This window comes from Schistocerca gregaria, chromosome 4 (genome assembly GCF_023897955.1).
Source record: "Schistocerca gregaria isolate iqSchGreg1 chromosome 4, iqSchGreg1.2, whole genome shotgun sequence".
Taxonomy (NCBI): Eukaryota; Metazoa; Arthropoda; class Insecta; order Orthoptera; family Acrididae; genus Schistocerca; species Schistocerca gregaria.
The window spans coordinates 753,918,962-753,944,209 of NC_064923.1; the positions used below are offsets into that span (position 1 = coordinate 753,918,962).

Here is a 25,248-nt window from a genome sequence, read left to right on the forward strand (position 1 = left end):
AGGTTCTATGAGAAAATGATGTGGAATTACATAATTAATTAGAGAATGGGGCAGCAAAGAAACTGCAAATTTAGATAGTCTGATTTAATTTTAGACACACTACAACTGTCAAGAAGAGCAAGAAAAATCTATGCAAAACATCAACAGTGTGGGAAGAAAGGGTGTGGAAGGGGGAAGAAAGGAGGGGGGAGCATGTAACAGTTGCTTTGAGGGTAACAAGTTCCTACTGAAAACAAAGCATTGTACTACTGATTAATCTCCTCATCTGTCTAACACAAAGGGCATTAGCTTTTCAATAGCAAAGTCTGCAAAGTAAGAATTAGTAAAATGATATGCTTCTTCTCCATGTCAACAATTCACTTAAAAGCAAAAATGGAATTACAAATACAAGGCAAATCTTACACATTTTTTTCCAAATTTGATTGCATCAGCAATTGTTATTGTTTCAACCATCAATCCTTAAAATGGTTTAATTGTATATTCCAGTTCTGTCACATTCCAGCTACCCTTTTCATTTTAGTATGACTACTGCATCCTATATCAACACTCTACATTATATATTCGAATTTAGGGCTGCCCCTGTATTTCTTTCCTTCAATCGCCTGCTCAACATCAGTTTGAGGCAACAACTCATGTTGTAACATGTGTCCAGTCATTCTACCTCTTCAATTCATTATGGTCTTTATGATGTTTTTCTTCATCCTCATTCATTCGTTGCAGGCTGTCCTTGCTCCTTTCTCAATCAGCCACAAGATCTTCAGCAATCTCCTGCAACACCACATTTCAAAGGCTTCTAATAGCATCATTTCTGTATTTCCCACAATTCTTATTTTGCACCCATATAGACTTGTTCTCCAAACATAGCTTTTTTTTAAATTTTTCAATTTTTGCATTTGTCTCATGACATCTATTCTACATAGTCTGCTCTCATTTTGCTAAATTTGTGGTAAACTCCATTTCTGTGTGACTTACATTGTTGCTGGTCACTTTCAAGATTTTGTAAATTTTCATCAATCTATTTATTCCAGTATCTTATATGTTAACTACAGCTGCTTTCATTCTGCCTTCCTCAGTCTTAGAACACCTTCTGCTGCATATACTACACCTCTTTAAAACACAATTCCATTGACTTTCCATACCAATGACTCTTTGAAGGCTTGTTTCTTTTATCAAGCCTATTTCCCAGGCAGTTTGAATTTCTGGTCCCTTCACCTTCTCTAGTAGATAATGTTTCAGCTGATTTCTTTTGATTTCTTGATTTTCATCTGGCTTTTAATTAGCACTAGTTTATGGTCGTGATCAATTTTAACAGCCCTATAACTTACACTGAATTTTTATTTTACCAAAATATAGTCAATTTGATAACTATTTGTTCCCCTGGCATCTTCCACATACATTTCGAAAAATTTTATTCACAACAACAATCTTATGTCAGGCACAGAATTTTTTAAATGTTTCTTCCTTTTAAATTTGCTTGGGAATACAGACTTCACATGCAAATCAAAATGTTTGTTGTGTATCAATGGAATAAAATTTTCTTGGCTTCCTAGCATTGACATTTTGGAGTGTATCCTCCACATTTTGGAGAACATATATGGTACTCTCCTTCCATCTTCTGGCCTTGGACCTTTTGAGTACTTTACCAGACAGAGAGCACCTGTCTTCCGAAATATTATGCACTCATTGTGATCTGACTTGGTAAGAAAGCTAAGAAGATATTAATGCAAGGCTGAAACCTTCCTGCTATTTTCCCTTTATTGCCTTCAATAATGAGTGCATTTCAGTCTTCCATTACGATTAAATGTCTCATCCTCTTTGACCCATTAATATGAACACACATTCTCTAATTTCATTGTCATGTACGTGTGTGGTTAGCATGTACACTTACATATTATAATATCTGTATAATATCCATTCAGTTTCACTATCAACAATCTTTTTCTTTGCTGCAGATAATATTTCACTGCCAATTTGCATTTTCAGCCTCAGCAGTCACAGAGAGAGTTCATTTGCGTGTGAGTTGTGCATGTGTCAATATATGTGCTCTCTACTTTAGAACAAGGCCTTTTGGCTGAAAGCTCAAATGTACAGCAGTCCTTTTGTTGTATCTGCCTGAGACTCAAAGTCTCTCTATGTGGTGAGAAGAAGTCTATTCTTTCCATAAAATTGTCTTATTCCATCGGGTATTTTTCATGGTTAAAGTTTTCCTTTCTTTCAGATTCCTACTACTGTTCTTATACTATCTTCTTTACTGGCACATAACTAATACTGATGCAAAGGCTAAGAAGAAAAAATTAACTGCAGTTAATGGAAAAGGATTTGGAAAAGCTGTTGTGTAATCTCAATTAACTTAGCATAGCAAAATTTTTTCAAATGTTGGAGCTAAACTACACAACACTATCATTGAATAAAAACTGAATACTTAAAATTTAACATAATGGTTTACCAACCTCTTTCAGTTTGGAATAATAATCTTCACCCTTCTTCTTCTTTACTGTTTGCTGCCATTCAGTTTCAGTCTCAGTAGAAACTTTCTTCTGATGTTCACTGATATCCACATGTTGGAGCTGAGCCCTTTCCAGTTCAATGCGCTCTTTCTGATACTGAGTGAGATCATAGTCATACCATGCTGTATCACAAAAAAATAGTAATCAGTAATAATTGTGATTATGGCAAGTAGCTGCCTACCTTCAGGTTCTTATAGTTTCACACATGCTTATTGATAATAGCATGACTGAGCATAACATTCTGCATGAAACAGAAACAAACTGCATTTTTTTTCATGTTACTTATAATTATGTCAAGAATATTATTAAGCTTTGATCATATCAACAATTTGCTTTTATGTACTGTATTGTCCATTTAAAAAATCTCATCCATGCTGGCAAGTCATAATTCAACAATTAAAAATTGAGTAAAAACAAAAGTAACTACATAAAATACTGATGCTTAATAAGAGTGCAATACATAACATTGTGACCTAATAGCAACAGGAATGGCCGAAACCAGGCTGTTTATAAAGCCAGTATTTCATTTGTCTTATGCACTAAACATGGAAGTTATATTTCCATTTTCAGATAAACAAATAAACAATACAGAAGATTTTTTTTTTAATTTCCAGCCAGAAGAATTACTTAGTGGCATGCAAAGATATAAGAAATTATTGCAGACATATTTATTTTATTAGACATGCATTAACAACAATAGTTAAGAAAAGTAATTCAAAGCAGAAATTCAAGGAAACAGCATTTTAAATGTTAGTACTGGATAGGTCTTGTTGAAATAAGAATTCAGCAAAACAAACAGATTTCACAGTGAGGTAATATACAACCTACACATACGTTAGGCTTGCTCTTTCAGTGCCTTTATTGATATTCAGAGATGAAAGGAAATTGTTTTACTGAATGTAAGTAAAAAATCGTCAACATATATATATGAATTAAAACAGGAAGAAATGATAAGAAGTAACATAAGAGGTAAAATGTGAAAAAAACTGTAAAAAGCAACAGAAAAAACTATTGTCATCAAAAAACACCATACCTTATCATCTCCTCTTTTGGTAGCATGAAGATAAACAAAGATGTCACTTTGGTCTTTATTCTGAGACCACTGCCGAAGCGGTCCACCAAGGCCAACCATAAAAGCGAAGCAGGCACAGAGGAATGGGATGTAGGTGTGGGATATGGTCTTTGTGTCAATGTCACAGGTGTCTAGTGTCAGCAGTTGTCTGTCATTTGTATTAGTGTTAGTAAAAATAGCTTCTGGAAGTGCAATCCATTAATATGAACACGCTTTTTGTCTTTTTATACCATTAAATAATAAATGAGATGAGATACCACAAACAAAAAAGGTATTTAAAATTACTCATCTCATATTTCATTTCTGTGTTGTATAATATTTAAAAAAAAAAAAAAAACAGCATTATTAGTTTATTTGTTTTCTTACTGAAGCAACAATAACAGTTCATTTCCACAAAGCCCTGTCCAACTCCAGTCAAATCACTGGCAAGGGGCATCGTTGATAGAAAATAAGGAATTTTTCAATAAATACTCAAAATATGAATTCATGATAAAAGTAAAGAACTGTCCAAGTCAATTGGTTGGGAAATACAACTTGCTATGTCAGCACTAATTGTACTCATGTTTTAATGGAGTGCACTACCTCTGTAATGTTTTGTAAAAGAAAAAGAGAGAGAGAGAGTGAATAGCAGTGTAACACATGGCTGTGGATTTAGTGTGATTAGATGCATTTATGTCAACTTGTGGTTTATCTGACATGTTTTTTTCTAGTTTTTCAGTAAAGCTTCATTTATGTATATTGTTTAGTAATTATACTGTAACACATAAGAAAACTTATATTTACTCTTACAATACTTCAGAAAACCTTCACAATAATCTGAAAGAAATAAATACTTTGCAGTACACCGAGAGTACTATTATCATCATGTTTGAAAAGTAAATTCCTTGCTGTGTTCTCCTTCTTTGCAGACATTATTGAAATATCATAATGCAAGTACAATATTTTGCATATCAAGCTTCAGAACTACATTTTCAATGTGTTTCCACTTTATCTCAACCCAAACTTTTGTACCAAAAACATAATGGAAAAACAATAATAAAATTCTATGACTTACGTCGTGGTGAGTTCTTTAGTACTCCACGGTAATCATCCATGCGTGCTTTCACAGTAAGTTCCGTAGTAGCTATTGCTTCTCCTGCTGAGTTGCGAGCAATAATCTCAATCTTGCCATGGTCATATTGTCGTGTTTTGGGAATATCCAAGTGCCACATACCATCATACGTCAGTCGGTAGCGAGTACCCTGAAAATTACAGATTATGTTGCTGTATATAACAACTGGCTATGCTTCTGAGACAGTTTTATTGAGCTTCAATTTCCTTGAGTGCCTTCATTATTTAGCAGACTCTTGCCTTATGTATAGTAATACCAACATTGAACAACATGTTTCACAATGCAACAATATTTCTTTTGTTGCAAGTAATAAGAGAAGTAAACTTTTATTTACAGCAATTTCACCTGTTACAACAGAAAATGAATATTTCATTGTGTTAGTTACTTCACTTGACAATAACAGGAAAATGAGATGAATTAAATATTGTGTGCACAAGAAAGTTTCATGAGATGATGGTAGAAGTTACAAGTTGGAAGTCTTTTTAATATAAAAATTAATGAAAGTGTGAAAATAGTATAAATTTAGTGGATGCCATGACAATGATCAAATTTTCTTTTAAGATGTGCTCTGTAGCTCTTCTTCTTCTTCTTCTTCTTCATCTTATTTAGTTTCACCTGACTTTTGGGGTACATTAAATCAATCCAATTTAATGTTCTGTGCCTTTCTGTTAGCCCAGTATTGTCTCATTCTTTCTGATATCACTTTCCTTTCCGTTCTTCTTCAGAGACTTGGATTTTGATTTTGACTTGGAACATCTTTTTCTTGTCTTTGGTTAGTCTTTCGTATCTTATGTGTGAGTATATTTTCTGTGATTTCGAGTTCTCTTAAATCCTTCTCCATGTCCTAAAACCAGTTGGATTGGGTTTCATTGTTGCAGATGTATACAAAAAAATATATTTTTTCATCTATTTGAGTTCATTCTTAGGATGTATCCATAAAAGCAATTCTTATTTTCCTCGTTGTGTTTGAGAGTTTTTTGGTAATTTGGCAAAGGGTTTTATTCCTGATGTGGATGAGTTTGTTGTTGTGGAATCTGGATTAAGGATTGTACTTATTATATTCCTTCTTTGATCTCCTGCCCTTCAACTGGACCATGGTTGATGGTGGACAATGTTTTGGCTACATACAGGGCTTCCTGACAGATTATTGTATTATAATGTCTTATTTTTGCATTGTATGAGAGGGACTTTTTGTTATATGTGTATTTGGTGAGTTGGAACTTTTACTTCATCTAGATTCCATTGCCTTTTTCTTGAGGACATTCCAGCTGGATTCATTCTACACTATATCTGAATTCTTTGGCAATCTCTATTTATTTTTTTCCCATTTCAAAATGCTATGGTGACTCTTCTCCCCACCCCCCCACCCACCACCACCATTATCTTGGTCTTTTCACAGGAGATTTACTTTTTCTGCTTGTTTTTGTAGTTTGAGGGTGTGTTCTTTAGTTTCTTCCCAGGTCTGGGATAGTAGGGGTATATCATCTGCAAAGGCTAGACAATTGACTTTGATGCCTTTTTTTTCTTCGTAGACAGTTTCCACAATCGATCTCCATATTCCGCTCTCCAATTAATTTTCCTAGAATGCAGTTAAATAGTAGTGAGGAAAATCTATCTCCTTGCCATGAGCCAGTTTTTGTCTCAAAAGGGTTGGAGAGTTCTCCCATTAATTTGACTTTGGAGTATTACTTTGTTTTTCTGATTAGGTTTATGATTCTTTTTTCTAAGTTTAATTCTTTTAGATAAAATAGAAAGAAACTTCCTGAGAGATTCCTAGTCTACTGAGTCATATGCTTTATGAAAATCAATGAAAGCGATACCATATGATTTTTCTCTTGATTTTTTGGTAGACCATGAGGTTTAGAATGTGTTCTGGGTAGGATCTTCCTTTTGTGAAACTCACCACAGCTTTAATTAATCTCATTTTTATCTACAACCACCACAAAGCACTAACATCTTTGTGTGGTGCAAATAGTTTTAAGGCCCCGGCAACCTGTGTCAGTGTAGTTCCACAGGTGTCTGTGTGTGTGTGTGTGTGTGTGTGTGTGTGTGTGGGCGCACACACGCCTCATCAAAGAACCACTTCCATGTGATAACATAGCTATCATTCTCTTTTGTGGATGCTTGTCAACAGCTTATCACCTCTGCTATTCGGTGAGTGGTTCAAATGGTGCAAATGGCTCTGAGCACTATGGGACTTAACATCTATGGTCATCAGTCCCCTAGAACTTAGAACTACTTAAACCTAACTAACCTAAGGACAGCACACAACACCCAGTCATCAGGAGTCGGTGAGTGGTCTCCTTTACTCCTGCATCATTTATTTTAAAATGTGCTATGTATTCATAGTAGTACTGTACTAGTATTCAGTACTGTGAGAGAGTATGATACGACACTATCTAGCATAGAACACAATAGTTGTGTTCTGGGCTAGTTCATGTCTTACCACACTTCAACCATGCATACATACATCACACATTTTAAAATTACAGACATGTGGTCTACAGTATTATGAAAGATGCTACTCACCATATAGTCGAGAAACTGAGTCGCAGATAGGCACAACAAAAAGACTGTTCCCAATAAAGCTTTCAGCCACACTCACTCTCTAGCCTTGGACTGCAGTCATGTGTTGTGAGTTGTGTGTGTGTGTGTGTGTGTGTGTGTGTGTGTGTGTGTGTGTGTCTATCGTCTATTTTTGACGAAGGCCTTATGTGCTGAAAACTTTATTTGAAACAGCCTATCTGTGACTCAACACCTCTGCTATATGGTGAGTAGTTACTTTCCTTTTCATAATTTTGTTACATTCTATCCTGGATTTTCCATTGTTAGATATGTGGTATACATTACTTTAATGTATAAATAAAACAGAAAGAAACATTTCACATGGGAAAAATATATTAAATATATTTTAATTTACTTTAATGTATTATTTTTATGTCAGACAATGACATAGTGTTGAAACTAGTTGCAGAATTAATGAAGATTTTAGCAGCGTTGTGGTGGTTGTGCATAAAAGTGATCAAATTGCCCAAAAGGACGAAAAATGATCAAATTGCCCAAAGGAAGAGGGCATATCTCTTTATGAAGGTTGAAAATGATGAACAGAACATTCAGACCCTAAGTTGAGAATGCCCCATAGATTGTGACAATGAAAGAAGGCAAAGATGAAGAAGAAAGAGTGAAACAATGAAAAGGCCAGGCTGGAATCTCAATAATTTTGAAAAAGATAGGTTGTTAATCACCATAAAGATGACACATTAAGTTAAGGACAAGTACAACAAAACAATTGTTACACATTCAACTTTTGGCCAAACTGTTTATCAGAAAAAAGAAACACATGTGCATTCACACAAGTAAGCACATACCACACACAAATGACTGCTATCTCTGGCTGCTCAGACCAAACTGAAACTTAAACATGTCGAACTGGAACATCAACCCATTGTGGAGCAGAGAAGGGGGAGGGATAGTAGGGTACAAGTAGGGAAAGAGGCATCAATGCTGCCCAGCAGAACATGCAGGAACTAGAGATGGCAAACAAGGCTATCCAAGGCAGCGTCGAGAGGCTGTGAGGAATGGAAGGGAAAAACAGGAGCAGAGAAGGGGAGAAGCTCAGTGGGTGCATTGGTAAAGAGCAGTGGACTATGAGGTTGGGGACAAGAGTTGGGAGGAGCTGATAGGACAGAGGGGGCAGAAACTTTTGGGTGGAAGCTGTGGAGACAGGATACCACAGGTTGGGGCCGGCATTATTTCGAGAGTTCAGAAAAGCTGATGGTGGAGGGCAAGACACAGATAGCCCAGCTTGTGAAGCAGCCATTGAAATCAAGCATTTTATGTTCAGCTGCATGTTGTGCAACAGGGTGGTCTACTTTGCTGTTTGCCACAGGTTTATAGTGGCCATTCATCCTGGTAGATAGCTAGTTGTTAGTCATATCACAAATACAGGTAAGCGATAGAGTAGGAGGTCAAAGATAGCACACTGTTAAACACTGTGCTAACTTCAGTTCATAGCATATTGATGGGACAGCCTGAGAAGTAAAGATGTGTCAAAGAGGAAGAGAAATGAAAGGTGGAAATAAAAATGCAGTTGAGAAATAGAAGGAAAGGGAGGAAAAAACGGCTGAGAAATACTAATGTTCTAACAGCAGATGGCAGTCTATAACCCAGATGTTGAAGTAGTAGGAGGAGGAGAGGCTAATGATTGGTCACTTTCTTAAATTTGAATTTGTATTACCTCCTATATGACTATGGGTAACCAGTTACACATTCTCACCTCAAAATACAAAAATCCACAGTATTATGTAGAAGGATGGAAATCCTGTGTATTAAATATTTTTATACTACAGTCCCTCAAAGAAATTAAAGAACAAGCATAATATTAAATAAGCTGAACAACAAGTTTTTAAAGAGGCAACTGCAAAAAACTTGTATGCAGTATGCTTACTGCCAATTCTTACTGATAAAGTACTAATATGGTCTTGGCTGTTGCTTCATTATATGATTCTATAAAAATAATGGAGTGATTAGCAAAATATGTGTGCATTTCTATCAGTACACTAATAGAATAAGATATATTTCAAGGTGCTTTGTGGATCAGTCTGAGGTTTTTTATTAATGCTCTGTTTACTCACTTTTAATTTGCTATACAAAAAATTTTGGACTGACTTGTTCATTTAATGTGTGCAGTTCTCAACTTCTTCTGTACCCTATATGTCATTGTTCTTAGTTTGGACTAGCATAATATGGGCAGTGATAAGACAAAAAAATAAGCTACACTGTGCCAAATTAAAGCATTTTCAGCTGTCTACTAGGCTACTGATTTTAATGGCAATTTAGGCAGCATAATTAGTATTGCTCATGTTATCAGTATACATAAAAGCTTAAAAAACATTTTTGATATCTTCTGTGAATTGTTTGTCTATGTCTGCAACATAAGTAAAGTTAGAGAACCGAACATTTAAAGCTACTGTAGAATATTTGATTCCTTCACATAATACGTCCACTTTCACTTCTATTAATAGATCTTTAACATGAGTCATTGTTTTATGTTATGGAGATTAGGCAATGGAGATACAATCAATATTGATCATTTGCTTTCAAGTAAAATTACAGTATCTAAATAATCGAAGGACTTGGGAAGTTCATAATTGGATCATACATAATATCCACCATAACTGAATCTGTCCTTGAAATTATAGAAGAAAATCATGTCATTTTAAAAGTGTGAGAGTTAGTTACTTAGAATGCAAGCCCAAATGACAACTTTTCCTAAAGTAAAGATACCTCTGGAACTATGTTCTGAATAATGTGTTCTTTCCTCAGCAGCTTTCTCTTATCTGTTGTATTCATCGTTGTGATTATGGTGGCACTGAGAGGGATCTACAGTCACAAAGATTTCTGAGTTGGCTTTCATATCCATCTTCTACATTAAATACAGTGTGTGTGTGTGTGTGTGTGTGTGTGTGTGTGTGTGTGTGTGTTTTTAGTGAGAGGAGCAAGGGATGATTTAATTCTTATAACTTACATTAACAACAGTTTGCCCATTAACAACCCACATAAGCCTTGGACGGGGATGTCCAGTAACTCGGCAACAGAATCTTGCAGGTTCTCCTTCAATAGTAGTGTATGGTTCAGGTTTTGTAACAAAAACTGGTGCAGAACGAGGTTTTGTTTCTTCTTCAGGTTCTTCCGGTGCTCTGTAATAGTGATTAAATATAAATTATTTGGAAAAAATCATAATTACCTACAACTGTATCACATTTTCACTTTTATGGTATCTCGAGTACATTTACAGATACATATATATGAACACCTATCTTATACAAAGAGGACAAAAGCATACTGCATCTACGACTAATCATTAAACAGCTTAAATGTCTGTTACATTTTCAAAGCTGTAAAAATGGAAACCACACAAAGGCTGAAAATTAGTTCTTACATTTGCCATGCTGCCTCCATTTCACGTATACGTTCAATGCTCTTCATTCCCTTTGGTAACTGAGATTCATAGATAATGCCAGGTTTGCCAGCAGTTCTGATTACAGCACGAGTCTCGTCCATACCATACAGATTGGTTGCTCTGCACAAGTATTCTCCACTGTCCTCGGGATACACCCACCCAAAATTCATGGCTACATAGCCAAAATCATAGATTGGTGTGAAACGGTTTTCTGTAGGAAAGAAATAAAAATGAGTTGCCGTATTGTGATGTTCTACTTTACAGTACAAATTCAAATGAAGGACAGAACTCATGAGATAAAGTGTTTTACTATTCACAGTTCAACAAAGGGAGATGCCTGACTGAAATAATGTTGATTATGCACCATGTTGTAATAGTATCTGTTCTAAATAACATTAAAATAGAAGTACCACTTACTGTGAGGAAGTGGTTTTCCATTCAGAAACCACTCAACTTTCATATTTGGGTCTCCAACAGGTGCCAGCTGGCACTCAAACTTTGTAGTTTGCATTTCAACTAGTGTTGTCTGATCTTGTATCTGGGTCACAAATCTGTAGCATATTAACGCAAAATATTATAAAATATGATGAGAAAAGAATATTAGCATTCATAATAATTTAAATAATCAAGCTTACCTTGGTGGTTGCTTTTTATCAGGATCATAAAGATCATCCTCTGTCAAATGAATTTCTGATGTGTATTTCTTTATGGTGGCTTCCATCTGCATAAGGGCTTCAGACTTTTTCATTCCCTTAGGAACCTGGTTCTGTAGAATGATTGTTGGCAGCTCTAGAACAAAATTAGAAATTAGTCCACCCAGAAGAACAGAAAATGTTTCTTGATATTAAGTTATGATTTTTGAGTTTGGCATGGTTGCTTTGTAAGTGTAATAAGAACAGAATAATTTCTATTTTAAAGCTATAACATTTTATTTAAGAGATTTTTTTTTTATAAATGCGGTCAAGGTGAAGTATATAGTATTTTCTTCATGAAACATGAAAATAATGAATGAGGTGTACATGGTAGTAAAATAGAAGGCCAAGGTGCACTCTTTCTGCTCACATCTCTTCACAACAGTTCCCGAATATTATAATTCTTAAAATTGTTCAAACAGTTCTTCAACCATATCAGACATTCCCTTACTATTTCACATGTCATATATATTTTATCTGCCATGATTTCACTTCATTTGATGATAAAGATTTATGATCTTGTTGAATTAACTCTAGGGAAGAACCTTGGCAGCATCAACATTGCCACCTGTGAAACGACATGTCGTATACCAGCTGTTATGTAAACACTGTTCGGCGTTTTACATAAGCATGACTACCACTAAATTATCAGTTAGGATGAGTGAGCATGGACACAGAGTGTATACTGCCAATATACAATATCCTGTTGCAGAACATGCTCTGCAACATGACAATCATGACCTCTTTCCCCTGACTCATGGTTCTGCATGACTTTAGTAGTAGTAGTAGTAGTAGTAGTAGTAGTTTTATTCATCCGTAGATCTCTTTTTACAAGGATATAGGACATGTCAAAGTATTTACAAGCTTAGATCAATTTACAATAAGCTAATTCGTATACACATATATTTACAGACTTCTAGTTAGAGACAATCATTAGATTTTACTCCTGGTATACAATAATTTATTTACAAATAACTCATTAAATAATGTAATGCCACACTATTCACTCATATTTCACTATCAGTCACTGCACACACTATACACACATTGTTTCATAACACTTCACTCACTACATACACACACACACACACACACACACACACACACACACACACACACACACACACACAGGTGATCCTTGGGCCATTTTCTGTACTGCAAGTTCCCATTTGCTATCCTGAAAAACTGAGTCAGCATCCCTTCATAATGAGTGAGATGTTGAGCTCAGAAAGAGGAAGAGGTGTTAGTATTGTGCTATGCATAGCTTGAGGGGAGAGTGTCTCTAGAAAGGAAAAAAGAAGAAAAATAATAAAGTGAAGGTGTTATGTGGAATATTGGATGTTTTATAATCATCATTATTATTATTATTTGTTTGTATAACATTTTTTTATCAAACCCCTACTCTGCTTTATCTAAGTAATCCTTCAATGTATAAAATGTATTGCATAACAGGTACTTTTTAGCTGCCTTCTTAAATAAGTGTATTTTTGAAATTTCTTTAATCTCTTTTGGTAATTTATTGTACAGTTTTATTCCTTGGTAGAAAATGCTGTTTTGAGTTTTATGTTTATTTTTTCTTGGTAAATGTAAGTTGAGTCTATCTCTTGTTGCATGGTCATGGACAGAGCTGTTTGTGCAGTAATTGCCAATGTTACTTTTGATGTGTACAACTGACTGGTAAATGTGTTCACATGGAGCAGTTAAAATTCCCAGTGTTTTGAACAGATCTTTACAATGAGCTCGACTACTATTTCTGGTTATTATTGTTATGGCTCTTTTCTGGAGTTTGAAAATTGTGTTCATATTTTGTGGATTTGTTCCCCAAAAAAGAATGCCATAGCTAAGAATTGAGTGTACATATGAATAATATGTAACTAAAAGACACTGCATGTTACACACAGATGATAGAATTCTAAGGGCATAACATGCTGATGACATTCTGTTTGCAAGTACCTTTGTGTGTTCGCACCACTTCAGCTGAGAGTCAATATTCATTCCTAGAAATTTTGCATTTGTTACACAGTCTATAGAGGTGCCATCTACATTTAATTTAACATTGTCATTTTTCCTCTTCAAACTGAAGTTCATGGCATTAGTTTTCTTTATGTTTAATGTCAATTTGTTGCTTATTGACCAATTGTAAACTTCCTTGAGAGTTTCATTTGCTTTTTCGGTAAGGAGTTCTCTTGTTCTCTCAGTGACTATAATATTGCTGTCATCAGCGAAGAGAATTTTCTCACCATGAGTAACACTACTGGGAAAGTCATTGATGTATATCAGGAATAGTATTGGTCCTAATATGCTACCTTGTGGAACCCCTATATTAATATGTTTTGGTTCTGATAAGTATTTTACTAAATGTTTAGATCTATTTGAAGTATGTGTTATCTCTACTCTTTGTACCCTATCTGTTAGGTATGATCGAAACCAGTCATTAGCTACCCCTCTTATTCCTAATGCTTCTAATTTATTTAATAGAATCTTGTGGTCGACTGTATCAAAAGCCTTAGAAAGATCCAAAAATATGCCTGTGACACACTCATCTTTATCAAGAGCATTAAGTACAACTTTTGTGAATTCTACTATGGCTGACTCCGTATTTTTGCCACTTCGAAAACCAAACTGTGATTTGCTTAAAAGGTTGTATTTATTCAGATAATTCATTAATCTGTCTTTCATAATTGCGTCTATTATTTTTGAGAATGCTGACAGCAGGGAAATGGGCCGGTAATTTTCTATGTCTTCTGCATTACCTTTCTTAAGCAAAGGTACAACTCTTGCCTGTTTTAGCTGCTCTGGAAATGTCCCTGATGTGAAGGATTCATTTATTATATTTGTTAATGGGCCTTGTATAATCCCTATGCATTGTTTCAGTACACACATTGGTACATCATCTAAGCCTTCTGACTTTTTATTTTTTAGCTTTTGAACAGTTTTATTGACTTCATTCTCTGTGGTTGGAAGTAACATCATTGTATCTAGTGCAACAATTTTTGCAGGTGTTATATTTGTTTTGGGGAATTTTTGCTGTAACTTCTCTGCAATACTTGAAAAATGCTCGTTTACATAGTTTGCTAAGTGATGTGGATCATTTATTACCTTATCCCCCTCCCTTAGCAGTATGTTATTCTGCGTTTGTTTGCCTCTCCCCGTTTCCTTTTTTATAACATCCCAGACTGCTTTGCTTTTATTCTCTGCATTATATATTATTTTGTCATTAAATGACTTTCTTGCAGCAATCAGCACCTTCCTATAAATCTTTTTGTATCTATGATAGAAATTTAAGAATTCTGGATCATTGTGAATCTTTTTCATGGAACTGAGGTGTTTAAGTGTTTGGGAGGACTTCTTAATACCTGCTGTTATCCATCTGTTTTTGTGAGATGTTGATACAGTCATGCATACTTTTGGAAATGCTGTTTCAAAGTTCAATTTAAACAATGTGGAGAATTTCATATTCACATTGGTTTCCTTATACACTTCATCCCAGCTTTGTTTTTCTAGTTCTTTTGAAAAATCTTTTATTTTGATTTCTGATAGATGTCGTTTATAGGCTTGTAGTTTAGGGAATGATTCGATGCCTGATTTTACTGTTGTTATTTGACAGAGATGGTCTGATAGTCCGAGATCTTTTACAGCTACATCACATTTTTCCCTGTCTATATTTGTGGCCACATGGTCAATTACTGATGCAGTCATTGTAGTAACCCTTGTTGCACTATTGACCAATAGGGACATGCCAAAACTTTGAAGGATATTTATGAAGGTGCTGCTGGATTCATTTATGATATTAGTGTTGATGTTTATGTCCCCACACAGAATTATGTTGACCTTTGTACTTGAGACTTTATCTAGAACTTCTGTTAATTTATTGAAAAAAGTGTCCACACTACCACTGGGAGATCTATACACACACAAAATGATTAATTTCTTGGTGATATCGAGCCCTGATAATTCAATAGCTGATATTTCAATGTGTTTGTCTTCACTTACTGTACTGAGGTCATGTCTAGATTTGAACTGTGTTCCCTAAATCTACCCCTTTTCCTGGACCTCTCCAGTCCTTTTCCTTCACCCCTCTTCCTTCCCCTTCCACCCTTCTGCCTGAAGAAGGGGCCACTGGCTCTTAAAGTTTGCCTAGTTATAATCATATTTTATGTGTGTGTTCTGCCGCTACTTGGTGAGTAGATTTTTTTATCCATCCAATTACATTCTTTTGTCAAAAATTGATTGTTTTCATGGTAACATTTATATATAGGTTCACATGTAACAGCTACTATTTAGTGACGAATAGAACATGTATGTCAAATTTGTATTCTTTCCAATTTACATGGAGAAACAGAGTTACCAAATCAATACGCAGAAACATATCTATTTCTTTTCTACATAAAGAAAGAAACGGAAAACCACTCAACTATAGATGACTGGTGTGTGGTGCAAAGAAACATACAACAGAAAACAGCAGTTTCACTAGCTCCTGAGATCTTGCTCTTTCACTACCAAAAGTATACCCATTCACACACACAACCAAACAGACACACCTGCGGCCAACAGTATGAGGCAGGTTTTTCGACAGATGACTCAGCAGCTAAACAACAAGAAAAGAGTTCACAGGGTAGAGCATATAAGAGATAGAGAGAGGGGGAGAGGAGGAGGAAGGGAGGGGAGGAAAGGAAAGAAAGGTGGAGATGAAGGGAGGGAAGAGAGGTAGGGAGAAGGGTGGAAAATGGAGAGGGGGCAGGTGCAAGGAGGGAATGCACGAATGGGAGAAGGGGCTGAAGATGATAGGAGAGGGAAGTACACCATGTGACATGCACAGTGAATCAGTTGTGTGGAAAAGAGAGAAGGGCAAAAGTAAGGTGAGGCAGTGGAAACAAGTTAGCAGAGGTTCAGGCCAGGGGGGCTGTGAGAGCACAGGATACGCTGGAGAGACAATCTCCACTTGCACAGTTTGGAGAAACTTCTGCTGGATGGCACACATAGCGAATCAACTGTTAAAGTCTTTTGTACTGTGATACACAGCACATTTGGCAACTGGATGATCAAGTTTGGTGGTGGCCATTCATGTGAGACGGCAGCTAATTACTTGTCATGTCCACAAAGAATGCCACACAGTAATTGCGGCATATCTTACATTTGCAACAGCTACTTTCAAGCATGGTCCTGTCTTCTGTAGGGTATGAAATGACTGGGCTGTGCTAGGAGGTGGCGAGTGGGTGTAAGGTACAGATCTTGCATCTGGGTAAACCACAATGGAATGACCTTTGGGGTGCAAGAGTGGGAGCTAGAGTGGAATAGGTATGAACATGGACATTCCATAGTGAAACACTACTTTGGCACATGTGGTACGACTTTGCGTGGGATATCCCTCATCTCAGGGCATGGCTAGAGATAGTCAAAACCCTGATGAAGGAATGTGATTGAGTTTTTCATGGGCAGGTTTACAGCTGCATAGGAGGAGATGGCATGGGAGATCTGGATAGAACAAATCCTCCTTTCCACTGCACATGCTGCATCCACTTGTGGCAAGGCTGTAAGGAACAGTTGTAGAACAGGTGACAGCTGTCAAAGTAGAGGTACTGTTGGTGGCTGATACACTTGATATGAACAGACGTATTTATGAAGCCATCTGAAGGGTGGAGATCAACGTCTAGAAAGGTGGAATGTAGAGGTGAGAGGGACCAGCTGAATTGTATTTTGGAGTAGGTGTTAAGGTTATTGAGGCAGAGCAAAGGTTGTCCCTGCCGCGAGTCCAGATTACGAAAATTTCATCAATGAATCCACACCAGACAAGAGGTTTTAGGTGTTAATTGAATAGGAAGAATTCCTCCAGATGGCCCATAAATCAGTTGGTGTAGGATGGTGCCATGTAAGTTACTCATGGCAGTACCACTAATTTTTTTATAGATTTGATCTTCAAAACTGAAATAATTAAGGTTCATGATATCGTTGGCTAGCAGGATTAGGAAAGAGGTGGTGGGTTTGGTGTCACGAGGATGGAGGCAAGGCCATGGGGATGTGGGATGTTGGTGTACAGGGACATCATATCCACAGTGACGAACAAAGAGACTGGAGGTAAAGGGACAGGAACTGTGGAAAAGCAGTGAAGGAAGTGAGTGATGTCTTAAATGTAGGATGGGAGGCTACAGACAATAGTTTGGAGGTGTCAGTCAAAACAAGCAGAGATTCATTCAGTGAGAACATTAACAACAGTTTATCATCATATGACTTTCATAACAGTGTAATCCTGCAACCAAGAGAAGCAGCTTGATTCCATACTTCACTGACAGTGATCATAAGGACATTTTAGGTGATAAACTATTTTTAACTAACCATAAAATGCACCTTATCTCAGAAGAGTGTAGGCTTTTAGGGCCAGAGGTATTTCAATACAATTATTTTGCATGTGCAGTCACGTAATGGTGTAAATGAAATTACCAGTGTTTCAATATTGTGAGAACTAACCTCTATTAGGATGACTGCCTGCAAGGTGCTGCTTGTAGCTTTAAATGATTCTCGATCTCAATCTCTCCAGTTGCTACATGGCAAGGAGGAGAGGGATCTTGCCATCTTGTGGAATCTCAATCTCTCCAGTTACTACATGGCAAGGAGGAGAGGGATCTTGCCATCTTGTGGACTACTTGGGTGATAGGGTCAAGGGGTATATTAATCAAGTGCTTCTTGCTGGAAAAGTTTTATTTTAGTTTGTACTGGTTAACGAGCATGAATCCACTGGACTCCAACAGTGCCCTGAAACAGTGCTTCCTTTAGCCCTAGTTTGGTGTTTGCGGTGGCACCCAATGTGACAGTTCTGCAGGAATAATCAGCTGTTCGTCAGCAATCACTGTGCAGTACAACAAAATTGTTGACATTGGCAATCCTACACCTACAACTTGTGCAATCACTGGTAACAAAAGCAACATTTTTTTTATTATGTTTACACTACCCACCCCCTTTCCACTTGTAATGGGTGAATGTAGCAGCTAGATAAAGATTGTGTGGTGCTGGTCACTGAGGAACAGTTCAACTGATCATTCTTCTGCATACCACACTGGCTGGAAGTCCTAAGAAAACAAGTTGCCCTACAGCCACTGCTCTTTTATTCTCAACAATAGCTTTGTAGATGGGTGGTGTCATTAAATGTTTAAAGAAATATAAATTTCAAATTTTACTCAGACTCCATGAGAAAAACAGAAAATTATCAAATGACTAACATCAATATTATCATAAGGTACAAAATTTTTAAAAATGTTGATTGCAAGTTTTACATGAAAATGGCAATAAAATTAAAAATTTAGCTTTTCCTGTGTTATTTGCCTTTTCAAAATGATTGCTTAACCTGCCATTGTACAAATAGAGAAAGAAACATTTCAACTCAAGCAAAACAGAGGCCAGTCCTGTTAACAACGAGAAGAAAAATATAAATTGTACTCTCATATCTATTATGACTTTTCATATCTCTGTTATTCAAGTGCAATGGAATATTTAGACCATTAAAAAGAAAAATGTTTGTTATTCTGTTCCTTATCAATGTGTCTCTGAGGACGATGCTTAGTAAATCTTCTGCAATCTGTTTGAAATAAATCATCTTAACAAATTCAACTGTTCCACACCAATCCATATCGTCCAAACATCTACGGAGAGTGGCACCTGCTCACTTCACATACAAATGGTGAATAATACAATAGTATCAATTTCTCTGAAAATACGAATTAAATACAATATCCTAACATATTAAGCTAAAAATGTGATAAAATTTGACTTTATCAGTGACTGGACAAGAAGCAGGGTACGAGTGCTAGTGTCAAACATTTTGCGGCCCTTTAACTGGTACCCACATATTTGATATTAACTTCCCATTTTGTCTTGAGCTTATAGATACACTATGTTCCTGGTCAGTTGGAAGAGTTTATTATGGGATGTACTCTACAGCACCAATGAGAGACTGGAAGACCAATCAGCTTCTCACAACAGCTTTATCTGAGTATGACATTTTATATGATAAATAACTATTCATTCCATTTTCTCTCACACAGTTTAGCAATTATCCTTTTGAATGGTAAATCTAACTGAGCAGACTATCAAAGTTAACAGTAATCATTATGTCTATCTTTCTGTTATTTTGCATCCAAATATTGTGCTCTTTTTTATACCCAGTGAACATATAACCACTATATGCTGACTGAAATACCTTTTTATTTGATGCTTATGACATGTCATGCAGTGTTTCTTGATCAGCTGTCAGCTGCAGTAGAGCTGTAAGTGACAGAGACATCACAGGGTGCTTCAAAAGTGCTGTTACTTACATGTTTCCTAGATCAATGTTGTCACCACTCAACATGAGACATGGTGCAAATGCACAATGCTGTGTCAGCATCTGGTTTTAAGTAGTCAACAAGAGAACACCAGGCATATCTTCAACTGAACCGAAGTCCTAACCTAACCACAACCTCAAAAAGTGCATTATTCAAGGAAACATTGGTCAAAAACCTTCTCAAAACACTAAAGTCAGTGACGGAACACACACAAATTACACGATGCACTGTTCTAACTGCAGTTTTCTGTGCTAAAATGTGACAGTGGAAAGCTGGCACATAACACTGAGAGCTATCATTGTAGGAAATCAGTTCCAATGTGTAAATGCCAAAGTTGTCACCTAGTATAATTAGCTACCACTGCCAGTTCTTGAAAGAGACTCACTTTCGAGCATACAGTGCCACAATCGAGATATAGCAAAACGTGACACACCATATGTTTACTAATATATATTTATATAATAGAGGGAAACATTCAATGTGGGAAAAATATATCTAAAAACAAAGATGATGTGACTTACCAAACGAAAGCGCTGGCATGTCGATAGACACACAAACAAACACAAACATACACACAAAATTCAACCTTTTGCAACCAACGGTTGCTTCACGAGGAAAGAGGGAAGGAGAGGGAAAGACGAAAGGATGTGGGTTTTAAGGGAGAAGGTAAGGAGTCATTCCAATCTCGGGAGTGGAAAGACTTACCTTAGGGGGAAAAAAGGACAGGTATACACTCGCACACACACATATCCTTCCGCACATACACAGACACAAGAGCGGAAACCCGGGATTGGAATGACTCCTTACCCTCTCCCTTAAAACCCACATCCTTTCGTCTTTCCCTCTCCTTCCCTCTTTCCTGATGAAGCAACCATTGGTTGCGAAAGCTTGAATTTTGTGTGTATGTTTGTGTTTGTTTGTGTGTCTATCGATCTACCAGCGCTTTCGTTTGGTAAGTCACTAATATATATTTATGTTTTTCTGAACAAGTCTTCCTTTTACAGTATTTCCACATCATGATGTTCTCCTTAACTATAAGCATCAGTTCAAACAGAATCTACTCATCACCTTTTGCTAGAAAAAAAGTAGATAGCACTCATTTTTCTTCCAATCTACCAGTGTTACCCTCATTTCTTATTTCTGTATTGTGACATTAGATAAATTCGCACGAAAGACTTATATGTGTACACATTTCTGAGAACATGACATGAAAAATGTGTCACTACAACCTACTATGAACTCACTTTTGCAAGACACTGTTGCCTTTGTTGTATCTTCTCCAAGGTCATTGACAGCATGACACACATATTCACCCGAGTCCTCAGGATAGGTGTACAATATATCGAGGGATACGAAGCCCATATCATAGACTGTACGGAAGCGGTGTCCAGATGGCAATGGTTTCCCATTACGATACCACTCCACTCGTAACTTTGGATCTGTTCGGGGCTCCACACGACACTCAAAGTGGACAGGTTCACCTTCACCAATGCCCACTGATGTGATCTGTGATACCAAAATGAAAAAAAATTACTTGCAAGAAGGAATAAACTATACAGTTATATCTAATTCTATTTCTGTTTTTGTTAAGGAATTTTCAGTGAATATTAGGTCTCTCAATGATGCTGAACCTAGGTATGTTCAAAGTTTCAACACAGCTATCTCAAACACAGCAACTTGCTAATTAATTATGTGTCTGTTTACACACATAACAGGACTCCACAACTGCACAGACTGTTGAAACTTGCTACCCCCAAATTCCTGCTGCATGTTGCACAGAGCTAGAGGTAAGTGTATAGCCAAGCTTGAAAGACTGTTTGATGTTACACAAACGTCACTGACAGAAGCTGAAGCTTTCACTCACATCCACTGTGAAGCTGAGGGTTCCGATCTGACCCATTAATTGGCACACTGACAACACACTGAATCATGTGGACAAGAGAAAGCTGCAGTAATTTTTATTTGCAAAAATACAGTTAGAATGACAATTCATAGTATATGGAACTGCCGTTGGAAAGTAAGGAAAGAGGAGTGCCAGACAAAATGATGCAGAGGGGCCACAAACCTAATGATGTGGATGAATTATTGGTACAGACATTCCAATGATATAGATGTGGAGGGAAGACAGTGATACTCATGAAACTAAAGATAAAATTAAATGCTTCAGAAATAATATGAACTGAATAAGAGAAATGTCACTGGCAATAATGTGATGTGTCAGTTCAGACTGACACAGATAGGGAAGGCAGAGGGAAGGTGCAGAAAAATAGATGAAATAAACCTTTAAGGGCATTGTAAAACAATCTTCTTTGTTATATGAATAGAAAAGAGGAACGAAAATTATTAAAAATGTGGAAACAATGTCCTCTCTCTCTCTCTCTCTCTCTCTCTCTCTCTCTCTCTCTCTCTCTCTCTCTCTCTCTCTCTCTCTCTCTTTCTCACACACACACACACACACACACACACACTACTTCCTATTACTTGCAAATCTAACTTTGCCCTTTTGAGTCCCTTATCTCAAACACTAAAATCTTTTTATACCTTTACTGAAATTCTTTTGTCAACTTCACTTCTCAAAACAGATATTCAGTTATAACAGCTTGGATCACAGTTTACTTTTTAATACATTTAACAATGGCCAAATGTTTTTCCACTTCAAGTAAAATTTGAATTATTACTGTTCAGATTTATTTATGACGCATCTACATCACATATTAAACCACTTTTCATTCTGTCATTAGCTGTGGACCATGGTTTTGAAATTAACTTTCTTTGCCCAATTTTGAATTATTATGTCTTCAGTCTTCGCCATAACAACACAATATTGATTTTAAGCACTGAATAACTCAGCTTTTCTGACACTGTATTTCTCTCTCTACCTCATGCAATGTGATGAATGAATTTGAACTTAACAGGATACAAAGTAAAATGGAGGAGGGGAACCTATGTACCAATCTACTGTGACAGGAGTGAGAGAAGCATAACTGACAAAGTTCAAATTACAAGCCTGCACAAATTTAAAAATAATTACTTCACAGAAAACACAAAAGCTTAAGATTCAATGACACTTTATTTTCTTAATATGTTTCCTGACTTACTGAAATCAGTTATGAAGTGTTCCTTCTTCATCTCCTATAATGTGAACTTCATGCACTGCAGTAATCTTACCTGACTTTCTTTCAGTCTGAAATTGGATGACCATACACTAACTTATATTTTATACCATTATCTGGTCAAAATGCCATTTGTCTCTCACAGTATATCTTTTGTCAACAACAAAGAAACACTCATGCTTACAAATATAAACATAATAACCAAAATGTGGAATGACTCGTCAAAACTGGAAATTCGCAACAAAACGGGAAGAATCAAGCTTACCATCCTATCAATACTGAGGTCATTAAACATCAAGCTTAAACTCAATTGATAGAAGAAATCAACATAGCCAAACAAAGATCATTCCTAGATTTGCCAAAAGAGAGTCAGGAAAACCATTTGAAACTCAATGAGGATGACGAGACCTTGGTTTGAATAAAACTTCTGTGAAGAATGTATCCAATGCATCAACTAGTCTGTCACTGTATGAGGTTGAAATTTAAAGGTGAATTTTGACAAAGAAATCTATTCAATAAAATAACACATGAAACCAGATTAAAAATATACAAGTTCACTCAACCACTCTGTTACAGTGTTATGTATTTATCTGTTGATATGCAATCTTACTTTACATAATTACATGGTTCTTGCTTCTAAAATTGACAAAATCACGTTATCTAGTCATTCAGACAGATCAGTGAACTTCAAGAACATTGCTGAAATTTATATCTCTAAATCTGTGCTTCTGCACTGTCCTGAGATTCCTTACACATTTACAAATATTTTATTTTATGGATATTTACTGCAAGAAAGAAACTCAAAACTTATACTCTTGTTTAAAGATTTCCAGCTGTCTTTTGTAAGTGTACTGTCTACTTTCTAGTATTTTATGATAGTTCCTGATGTTTCTTAAACTCACCTACTACTCATTTTGTTGTCCAATGAAAGCTGTACCTTTCAAATGCCTGTTGTCACACTTTCTACGCCTAAGTCCATTTGCTATATGCTTCTAATTATTTATTAAACAGCAAAGTACTATACTGATACACACAATTAGAATCACTAACAAACCTGAGTTATGAACTTCGGAGGTGATGCTGGTGCCTCTTCAGGGAGAGCCTCTGTCAGTGGTCCTCTCTCTAGTTCCTTCAACTTTTCACCACTTATTCCTTGTGGCAACTGTGATTCCAACACAACGTCTCGTTTTGCTGTAACAGAATAATATAATGTATTCTTATGCAGTACTCAAGTACCAGACTCAGGAGTCAGTGAGCCTGAGTAATCTGTGAATCTATAATCATACAGTAAAAACTGCAACACAGTAAGTGATAAAATGTATTTCATAATAGTTTCCAAGCAACTGTTCGTGTAACATAACATTTGTAGGTTTTTCATGGGGAGATGAAAACACTGAAGGTTATGTACCTAGATATCCATTCTACTTCAAGTTTTGTATACATCACAATAACTTTTGTTTGTGCAATTAATGAAGAGGTAAGGAAAAAAATGAAAATCTGACAATCTTACACAGTAGAAGAAAAAGAGAACATTCAAACATCTGCAAGAATCGTCATTATTTTACTTAGTCTCCTGCAGACTGCCACGTACATGATTAATGAACTGCAGTGGTTGATGCCACAAGAAATGCATAGTTCATTACATAGAAATTTTCTCTCAAAATCACACAGCACAAGTTCCATTATGAACCCACAAACATTCCTCCAACACATCTTGTGCAATGATTATGACAGTAAAATCATGCAAATTCATGCTAATAGAGATGCTTATTGATTATTATTCTTCCAATACACTACTCATAATGAAAGTAGGAAAATAGAAGGAAAGAAACTAGAACAAGCTGTATGCTATATAGAGAAGGAGATAGTAGATACATTGGTTCACTATATATTCTCCATTTTGGATTATACAGTGGCTTTCAGACCTTTCCTTCAATAATCAAAATTAAAAAGCCCTTCTATCTCTTTTTGGAGAGGATTAATTTCTTGGATTGTGTGACAGTTGTCTCCCCCTATAGAAGATTAATTTATTCTTTCCAGCCACTGAAACAGATTCATGTTTTTTACTATAATAATTGATGAGTTATAAGCCAATTTCACTAATAACAATAAAAATGTGGTCACCTCTTCCATGCTGCCACTTCTACATTGGACTGATATAGACGTATCTAAAGGAAAAATAGTCAATCATAGCTCCAAAGATATGCAAGTGTAAATCGCAGGAACCTCAGCTTTTGCCTTTTCTTTCATCATCTTAGATAGAAACCCATGAAGTTTATTCACAAGTGACTCACAGAATAGTAATCATTTATGTTCTTAATGAAGCATACAGTAGTGCTGGTCATGGAGCAGAGGTTTCATACGATTTCAGTCTCTGGCTCCCTCTGGTTGAACAGGGAGTGCAGGAAGTGCAAATAGATGGATGAAGCTGACTTTTTTCTATTTCTGTCATAAGTTTGTGATACATTTAAACATA

General features: G+C 36.2%; 1 protein-coding gene across 11 annotated transcripts in view; it reads right to left on the reverse strand.

Annotated features, from left to right (window-relative positions):
* Positions 1-25,248, reverse strand: part of LOC126365782 (titin) — a 523,502-nt gene that overhangs the window by 314,041 nt on the left and 184,213 nt on the right. For all 11 annotated transcript variants that reach the window (XM_050008347.1, XM_050008355.1, XM_050008352.1 and 8 more), the window contains exons 58-65: positions 23,827-23,963; positions 20,904-21,165; positions 11,288-11,441; positions 11,070-11,203; positions 10,632-10,863; positions 10,218-10,389; positions 4,634-4,820; positions 2,451-2,629 (exon numbers count right to left, since the gene is read on the reverse strand). In XM_050008347.1, coding sequence (XP_049864304.1) covers positions 2,451-2,629; positions 4,634-4,820; positions 10,218-10,389; positions 10,632-10,863; positions 11,070-11,203; positions 11,288-11,441; positions 20,904-21,165; positions 23,827-23,963 — 1,457 coding nt within the window. The remainder of the gene's footprint in view (positions 1-2,450; positions 2,630-4,633; positions 4,821-10,217; positions 10,390-10,631; positions 10,864-11,069; positions 11,204-11,287; positions 11,442-20,903; positions 21,166-23,826; positions 23,964-25,248) is intronic.